Below are 9,889 nucleotides of genomic sequence, written 5' to 3' on the forward strand. Positions count from 1 at the left end.
AGCTGGTAAGTTAACTGCTTTTGCTGAAATGCTTTTTCTGTCTCTTTAAAATCTTAATTTCACCAGCAAGAGTGGAAATAGGGATATATTCAGAAACAAATGCAGTATAACTTTCTCTTTTAAAAATCAAGCTGGACAGAACACCATTAGTGTGTTTTCTATTCCAACTGCCATATCAAATGATAGTCATACTTTAATTATATCTCTGTCTGAAAAGTGAGTTCAATGACAGGTAAATGGAACTTAAGATTACTTTTACTATCTATGAAAGTTATTTGATATATCCTTAATAAAAGGCAGTGTGACAAAAGATTTTGCAGTATTCAATCAAACTAACCAATAACTTGCCTTCTGAATTTTAATTTATGTCAAAATTCCACTGAGTAATTATTTATAGATCTATATGACACATTTCAGGAGGCAGAAGAGATTCCATGAAAAACATGGGTAGTTTTACCAAAGCCATTAGACTCACCGAGACAACTATTTTCAGCCTCCTTTTGTTGATGGCTTCCACAGACATTTACAAACATAAGGGGGAAAGATTTCATGATATGCTGGATGAAATCAAGTAACATCACAGAACTTGGCTGAGAGTCAGTTTTCTTCACAAGTTCTAGAGCAACTAAAAACAACAAAATAGTAATTTTTAAAATTAATTCCAAAAACAAATTTTAAACCTTGTTTAGACTTAATGTGAGTTATAAAACCTACTTTAAAACAATTGATAAAATGCTTATTGTCTCAATCTCATTGCTAACATTCCATGAAATTTCATAAACCATTACAATAAATTGTTAGACATTAGACTCTGGATGTTTTGTTTGATAAGACAAAGTCAAGCACAAACTGAGAATTAGCAGCAGAGGTCTTGACCCAGAACACAGTTTCCAAGAAAGCTTAAAATTCAGGGAAGAGACCCTTGGGTGTTTGGAAGAGAGCTTGGAGGCTGGAAGGGGACTGCTGCTTTGTGTCTAGGGAGCAGAACTAAAAGGCACCCCCATTCTCCATGGGTAAAAGTTCTGATTCTCACTCAAGGAGCTTGGCAGGGACCAAACCAAGGTCTCTGGCTGAGTCAGGAACTGAAAGAAGAGCTAAATGGTTTAGCCATGTGCACAATCCAATAAAAATACTACACCCAGGGGTTTGTGCAGCAAATCAACAGTCAGCAAACAATGTACCAAGAAACACTGGGGTCCTGCAAGGGAGGTGAGTTGGGTTACCATGCAATTACAGATTCAGAACAAGGAAGCAATAAATCTAGTGGAGCTAACTTGAACAAATGGAATCACCTTCAAGGAAAGGACCAACACAGTTGGTAGGGGGCCTTCAATTAAGTCATCTTCCAAAAGGGAATAACCTCTAAGGTAAGTATATAAAAGGTACCCCCTTCCCCAACCCCCCGAGACATGCTTGACTTCTCTGATCTGACAAGGGAGCCCCTAGCTCCATGCAGGCCACTTCTACTTGGAGTCAAAGAACACATCTCAGGAAGCTGCATTTACTATATAGTCTTGTACCACTTTAGCAATCTCTTACTCAAATACCCTAACTCAGGAATATGTCTGTCATTAAGCTAACTTTGAACCTTACATGAATCATATCTTCATGTGTATTTCTCATCCCAACTCCATGGGAGAGTTCTATACTTGCTCCCTCTCCCAACCATGATATGTATTATCTGCCAGTCTATATGTCCTAAGTTTCTGAAGAAATGCCCTAATAGGGGCAGCTAGGTGTTACAGTGAATAGAGAACAAGCCCTGGAGTCAGGAGGACCTGAGTTCAAATCCAGCCTCAGACACTTGACATACTCACTTGCTGTGTGACCTTGGGTAAGTCCCTTAACCCCAACTGCCTCGCCTTCCCCTCTCAAAAAAAATGCCCTAATGCAAAATCTCTTATTTTGCTATTCAAGCAAATATCTCTTATGCTATTCAAGCAAATACCTCTGTCCTAATTTAATTGTGTCCTTTGGCAGACACTTGGGTGGAGGGCTTGCAAGCTATAATTTTAGGAACTGAAGACTTAAAGTATATATGCTTAGAACAATGCCTGGCACATAGTAAGAGCTTAATAAATGCTTTTGATGGATTGATTATACTTGGGGCAGTCCCAACCAACAAAAGTTGGACATGGGGACACTAATAAAAACAGCTCATATCTAGAGAGAACTTTAAAGTATTACACAAAATATTTTATTTAAAACACTTCTGTAAGATAAGTTGTAAAAATATTAAGTTTTAAAACATCAAAACTGAGATAATTTATTTCATACAAGTCAAAAAACTAATCTAGTAAATAAAAAAAAATTATGTAGCTTACCAACATTTACATCTGTAAGTATTCGATCAATAAACTGACACAGAATTTGTCTTGGTTTCTGCACAACAGTGTTATAGTCCTCTGGTTTGGTACTGAAATAAAGTAAAGAATTATTAGATCTTGCAGAGCTTTATAATATATTTCAAAACAAAGTTCTACACATGTAGTATGTTTAATTTTTTATTTACCTTAGCCTTATTCCTTTCAAGTTCACATTCTCATTAGACCTGAGTTCCACTATATTTTAAATATGGTCCATGGTCCTATAGTCTCAAACTCTGAAATTCCCCTCTCTAATCATAATTTCCTGTCCTTTCATCTCTCCTTCTAACATACTCCTTTTAAATCTTACTTTCTTCTTCTTTTTTTGCTTTTTGGAGGGGGGAGTGCAGGGCAATAGGGGTCAAGTACCTTGCCCAAGGTCACACGGCTAGTAAGTGTTAAGTGTCGGCGGCCACATTTGAACTCAGGTCCTCCTGACTCCAGGGCCGTTGCTCTATTCACTGAGCCACCTAGCCGCCCCATCATCATTATTACTATTGATGGATCATTCCAAGTCCTGGAAATTATCAGATGATTAGAGAGAATAAAGAGAAAAAAAGAATTCACTTCCCATCTCTGGGACTCTATTTCCTTCCTTACATATTAACAATAATGCACACTAGATGGAGCAGTGGATAGAATGTTGGGCCTGAAGTCAAGAAAACCTGATTTCAAATCTGTCTTCAAATACAAACTATGTGACTCTGAGCAAGTTATTTAACCTGTTTGCCTCAGTTTCCCCTTCTATAAATGGGGATAATAATAGTACCTACCTCCCTGGGGTGTTGTGAGGATAAAATGAGATAATTTTTTTTAGTAAAGCACTTTGCAAATCTTAAAGCACTATATAAATTATAGCTATTGCCGTTTTTGTTATTATTATGGTTGCTGCCAATAAAGACTCAATGTTCTTGCAAACTCTAATAATCCTATGATCCTGTGATCAGAGATCAAGTAACTTCTGATAAATTTCATATGAAAGTACTTTGGAAAAAAACTGATTTTTATCACCAGAAACTATTATTACTGTAATTATGAAGTAATATACATGTTTTAAGACATGGATTCATTCTTAATCTTTTTTTGTGTCATGGATCCTTTTAGAAGTCTGGTGAAGTCTATGGATTCCTCAGAATAATGTTTCTAAAATGTATTAAACATAGGATTACAAAGGAAACCAAAGGTTAGAGTAAAAATAAAGAGATATATACATATACATATCTAAATTGAGAACCCGCTTTAGAACTCTGTTCTAAAGATATGAGGATTAGTCATTCATGATTTGGCAAAATCTACATTCTAAAACATAAACATCAGTGATGGACCAGAAAAGATAATTTTCTTTGTTAGCTTTTTTATTCTGCTAATTCTGAATTCTTGTAGGAACAGCAGGACACTTTGACAAAGTTTCAAATACTTCCTGTTTGATTATAAATTTAATTGGAGTGGGAATGGCAATTATAGCTCCTATGAAAACTAATCCTTTCACTACAAAAATAGTCATTGTCTATTTAAACCAAAGACTAGAAACTAAGCCCTGAAAGTTTGTACTTAACAGTTAGGTCTGGCTTTTACTCTGCATTCATGGTTTGAACCCATAAATGTTCCACTTTCCTAATTAGAAAGATTTATATTCCCCTATCCGACCATAACCTCTTCCTGTCATTCTACCTCTCCCATGTTTCACCTCTCCTAACCTGCTCTTCATTCTCACTGAGATCCAATCCCTCCACCCTTCAGCACTCTCTCAAGGCACACATTTGTTCAGTCTCACTTTGATAATGGGCTTTTTTTTTTCAGTAAAGTTGGAGGTGAAGTCCCAGGTAGAGAAGAAGATGGGAGAGAGTGATATAAGGAGTTTAAGGAGAGAAGAGAAAATCTAGAATTGCTGATAAGGGGATTATGATCCAGTATCAATGAGGAAAGAATAAAAGGATTGCCACATAACAGTGTGGACCCAGTAAAGGTTACAGAATATAACTGGACCCATTTGGCATAATTTCATTTGTCTGCAGCATTATCTTTTTAACTAAATAAAATATATTACCCTCTATTTAGCCAATGCATTCTAAGGATCACAGTGTCTTTCCATTTAATTTACCGGTGGAAACCTCCTTGATGTGTGGTCTCCCCTCATTACGCTAGGGTTTAGGAATCCTTGGGTTTGTCTTGCTGTTACTTGTATCCCATGCACAGTACTTTGCACACAGTTTAAAATAAATGTTTTTTTTCACTCAATGAATATCTCAAAATGAGCTGCAGAGAAGGTGGGTGGTACACTTGTTTTGAAGTTTAATTTAGTATGAGTAGGACAAGTGGGCAAGAGATTCAAGGGTAGAGGATAGTGTTTAGTTGATATTAAACATACAGTCAAAAACACTGCAGGACGGATAGCAAAACCTGGGCAGGAATGATCAACTGGGAGAAAATTTAGAGGTGGGGAAACTGAAGTTCAAACTGCATTCATTTAACATGAGGAAAGGAAGGGTTAGCACCTACTATGTGCCAGGCATTGTTATGCATTTTTACAAACATTATTTCATTTGATCGTCACAACAACTCTTAAGAGGTAGGTGCTATTAGTAACTCCATTTTACAGTTCAAGAAACTAAGACAAGTAGAAGTTAAGTAACTTGCCCAGGATCACAAAGTTAGGAAGTGTCTGAACACTGATTTGAACTCAGGTCTTCCTAACTCCAGGCCTAATGCTCTATCCACTGCAGTACACCTGTCTCTAACAAGCATTTACTAAGTGCCTGCTATACAATGAGTATACAATAGCCATTTCAACCCCAAACCATGCTGTTTTTAAATCTCTTATACTCGTCTTACAGCTCTTTGCCAAACCTCTGCATGTCCTCTGATCCTACTCAATGGACAATGAACAAAGCTGGAGGCATCTCATGACCCTGCTTACTGAGTACCTTACAAATTTATGCTATCTCACCTCAGCTGGGTCCTCAAAGCAGTCTTTTTATTCCTCCCTGATTCACTATCTTACTCCTCAAAGAAGCTATTCCAAATCTTCCTTTCCCTCCTAGAACTTCACAGATTTTCCTTTCTCTCTCAGCTACCTCTTTACTGAGAAAAACTGAAACCATGCTTTGTGAGAATCCTCTTCTTCCAATTATCTGTCTCACAATTCTTTGACATTATCCCCTACTCTCTCCTTTCCCTCAGTTTCTAATAAAAAGGTCTTTCTCCTTGCCAAGGCCAACCCCTCTACATGTATACTTGATCTCATGTCTCCTCTCCCAAAGTGTCTTCTCCAGCAGACTGAATCCTCAATTACCTCCAACCTTTCCTTATCAACTGGTTCCTTCCCTCCTGCCTTCAAATATGCAAATCTTTCTTTTCCTTAAGAAAACAAAAAGAAAAAACCTTCAACTAGACCCTAACCCTTCCAACTATTATCCTATATTTCTCCTCCCTCTGACAGCTAAACACCTTAAAAAGTTATTTCTACTTCCTCTGACTCATTTACTCAAGTCTCTACACAGAATGCTTTCTAACCTCATCAATCAACTCAAACTGATTTCTCAAAATTTATCATGGATTTCTTAATTGCCAAATCTAATGCTTTTTTTTTCTTTCTGAGTTCTGATGCTAGGTGGCAAAGTGGATAGATTTCAGAGCCTGGATTAAAGAAGACTTATCTTCCTGAACCTATGTGACCCTAGGCAAGTCACTTAACCCTGTTTGCCTCAGTTTCTTCATCTGTAAAATGAGCTGGAGAAGGAAATGGCAAACTGCTCCAGTATCTTTGCCAAGGAAACCCCAAAAAGGATCACAAAGAATCAGACATAACTGAAACAACTGAATAACAACAATCCTTCTTGAAGAATTCTTGCTGCAGTTGACACTGTTCACCACTGATGAGGTATGGGCTCTGGGAGCCCCCTGGAGCTCTCCTAGAGTCCTTGAGGTACAGGCTTTGGGAACCTCCCTTGGACTCTTGATTAAATCATCCCATTTGGTGAGGCAGGTCTGTTGCTAGACTTCCCACTCTTGAACTGGCCTAGCCCACCATTGTCTGTAGCTTCCAGCTACTTCCCACCCTTAATCACTCATTGACCTCATTAACTCCTCCTGAAGACCGTCCCCAAACTCCTTCTCTGGACCACCCCTAGATTCCTTCCACAATCTTCTGTATAGAAGACCCCATCTCACACCACAGAATAAAAATAAAATTAAATTAAAAAAAGTGAGAGCGCCATAGGATGGTGAGAGTGCCACAGAATGACCCTAGCACAGACTTACTCTGTGTCTAATGCAAGCAAACTTTTAATAAATTTCACTTTTCTTTGGCTGAGAAGACTCGAGTTGAATTCATTCGGCATGACCTGGTGCATTGGTATATTGGGGTCTCCAGAGCAACCCTAACCCTCTTAGTAGGAAAACCTCTTCAACCATCTTTTCTCTGAGATACTCTGTGTTTTCCTGAGATCTATCGCATTGTTTCTCTCATGCAATTCTTTGTTGGCAATGTATTGAAGCCATCTCATTCCCACCATGAGACTTTCAACTGTCCTTTGGTTAACCCTCAACTTGATTTCTCTTGAGACCATATGCCTAGAAGCCACAGAACATCACTGGAAAAAAATATCCTTGTTAAAAAGATGGGCCTTTGTTTCAGGAAGATGCTTGGTGATAGGATAAGAGACAGGACCTGGACCTGTAATTCCATTGGTACAGGAAATTCCTGGATAAAGAAGGTCCCTTTACCAATGCAAGTCAACACTTTCTGTGCAACTTGGCATCTTAGGGGAGCACTGAAAGGTTAAAGGACTTGTCCAGGGTCCCAGGGATAGTTAAGAGTCAAAAATGAAACCGCAATCCAGATCTTTCTAGCTCCAAAACCACTACCCTATGTTGCTTCTTGTCATGAACACAACTGTGTAATTTCTTATAGGCAATCTAACTTGTTTTCCTCTTCAATTCTGGCTCCAATTCACTGTCCACATACAGTGTCTAAGATATCTGTAGTAGTAGTAATAGTAGCTGCTGTGCACTACTTAAAAGTTTGCAATATTTTTCATACTTTATTTCTTTTATTTTTATACTTTATTTCAATACTTTATTATAGACCCCTTCAATAATCCTGTGAAGTTGGTACTGCCTGCTTTATTATCTCCATTTTGCAGATGAGAAAACAGGCTCTGAAAGGCTAAGTAACTTTTTAATAAGTGTCTGAGGCTGAATCCTAAACCAGATTTTACTCCAAATCCAATACTACATTCAGTATTGCCATGCTGTCTCTTTGAGGCTACTCAGTTATATAATCTTTAAGGTATGCAAAGCACATATACATGTATTTGTGTATATATACATATAATATCATTATATATTATATAACATATATTCTGTCTATTATATCTACATATAGACATATCATCTATAGATCTAATATCTATGTAATATATCTGTATTATATAGAATATACGATACAATATATGTGTTGTATTATATATATTCTGTATTTATTTATATTGTTTTATACAGATGTATCTATAACAGGGTGTGTTCGTGAATGTTTAACAACCAGCTTAGAGGGCAGGGGAGGAATGAAGGGCATACTTTTAAAGTTTAATCTTCATTAGCCCCCCATCACTTTCTTAAGTACAGACAACCACCAAAAACCTAAATCAGGCACTGATTTGTAGCATCTGCTCATTTCTGAGGTGCAAAGGCTCTTAATGAAAATGATGGGATCCGGGAGCTGTACACGTGTGTGCTTGTGCACGCATGCACATGGATGGACAGACAGGCACAAAGACAGATACAGAAATGGACAGAGACAAGACAGGCATACAGAGACATACACAAAGACACAGGGATGGACAGATAACGATGGAGTCACAGACACAGATATAGGAAGACAGAGCTATAGATACGCTTAGACATGGATACAAACACACACAACACACACAAAGACAGAGACAGACAGATACAAACACACAGACCAGACATACACGCACGCAGACATACACAGACCTAGGGACAGGCGGACAGACACATGTCCGTATGTGCGCATGTGTCCGGACATCTCTCCTGACCTTCACCACAAACCCGAGCCCTCCCTGCTCTTAGACCCATCTTACAGACGCCGTGCAGGTAGCAGCCCAGCGGGGGGCGGGGGAGGGGGAAGGGAAGGCGCCCCCAGGTGCCCATTTCCGCCACCAGGGCCCCACCTCCCTTCCCAGGGTCCCCGGGACCTGGGCCTAGAGGTGGCTGAGGGGGCTGGGACGAGAAGAGGAAGAAGGGGCGAGAGGAGGGGGTGGGGGGGATCGCGACAAGGCCTGAGTAGAGGCAACAGTCCGGGGGCTAGAGACGAGCGCGCGGAGGGCTTCGGGTAGGATGGGTGTGGGAGGGTCTCTTCGCCCTACCTGCCCAGCTCCCGAAGCGCCGGGATCATAGAAGCCATCTCCAAGCCCTGCTCTGCCATGGTGAAGCCGAGCGGCGCCGAGCGAGGACAGCAACCAGCTGCTCCGCGTCCCCTCCGTTACCTCAGGCGGGAACGGCGGCGACGGTGCCTCACAAGGCTCAAAACTCCTCAGTAAACCACGCTGCGCGTGTGTGTGTGCGCTTGCGCCCTGCCGCTCTAGTTTCACACTGGCTTGGCCCTCCCCAGCTGGGCGGAGCCGGCAATGCACCCAGAAGGCTGCGTCAGGGAGGATGCTTCAGCCTGAGGGGAAAAGAGTTTATTTACATCTGGTTTTTGGAAAATTGATCAAATCCAAAGCAGTAGCGGGTGACTAGATTATTCAGGGCCCTCTCTGCGCAGCTGCCAGCCAAGAGTTAACCTCTTTTCTCTGCAACTTTTGGGAATCCTCCCTCTGTAGGTACCTATTGTGCAAGTCACAGAGTCACAGCTTCTTTGGGCTTCGGTTTCGTCTGTGAAAATGAGGGGCAGTCAGTCAATATGCATTTATTAAGCTCCTACTGGTTGCCGGGCACTGTGCTAAACGCTCTAGGAATAGCCTCAAAGTTCTTTCACTCCCAATTCTAGGATCTTCATATCCTATGTAAAAAGATGTGGCTTCCTTCCTCTCTGGTCACATTTCCACCGGCGTAGGGTCCCTCACTCTCCCTGTCCCTCCCTTCTTACACTGCCCGTAACTCAGAGCAAAAATTAAAAACAAAATCGCCTCTGAATTAACCAAACGTGGAACTATCCTAAAGGGAACAATGGAAAAAGTGCAGGAACTGGAGTGGAGACCTCGACCCAACTCCTACCTCCTGAATTTACTGTAACTACGGAGGAATCCCATAGATTCTTGTAAAATGGGGATGATACCTTTAGAATTCAATGCACAGGGGTGTTATGAGGATCAAATGAGATAATTTATTATAAATCTTAGAGTGCTATATAAACGTCAGCTATGAGCTATTTATTTTTACTTATTTTCAAATAAATAGCTTATAAATAAAAAATATTTTAAATACAGGCTAGAACAATGTAACATCTTGTCGGCCGTAATATAGTAGTTGTTTTTGTACTATTATTAAAATAATGTTGCTAC

The 9,889-nt window shown here is 40.0% G+C and overlaps 1 protein-coding gene across 2 annotated transcripts in view; it reads right to left on the minus strand.

Annotated features, from left to right (window-relative positions):
• Positions 1-8,921, minus strand: part of ATR (ATR serine/threonine kinase) — a 119,390-nt gene extending 110,469 nt beyond the window's left edge. The window contains exons 1-3 of one of the 2 annotated variants that reach the window (XM_069104677.1): positions 8,753-8,921; positions 2,325-2,416; positions 476-625 (exon numbers count right to left, since the gene is read on the minus strand). In XM_069104677.1, the coding sequence (XP_068960778.1) occupies positions 476-625; positions 2,325-2,416; positions 8,753-8,811 (301 nt within the window). In that variant the 5' untranslated portion in view covers positions 8,812-8,921. The remainder of the gene's footprint in view (positions 1-475; positions 626-2,324; positions 2,417-8,752) is intronic. The other variant, XM_069104678.1, reaches the window with a different exon arrangement.
• Positions 8,922-9,889: the final 968 nt, after the last annotated feature.

Source organism: Petaurus breviceps, unplaced genomic scaffold (genome assembly GCF_028583685.1).
Source record: "Petaurus breviceps papuanus isolate PSGF00001 unplaced genomic scaffold, PetGlider_PUasm1.0 688, whole genome shotgun sequence".
Lineage (NCBI taxonomy): Eukaryota > Metazoa > Chordata > Mammalia > Diprotodontia > Petauridae > Petaurus > Petaurus breviceps.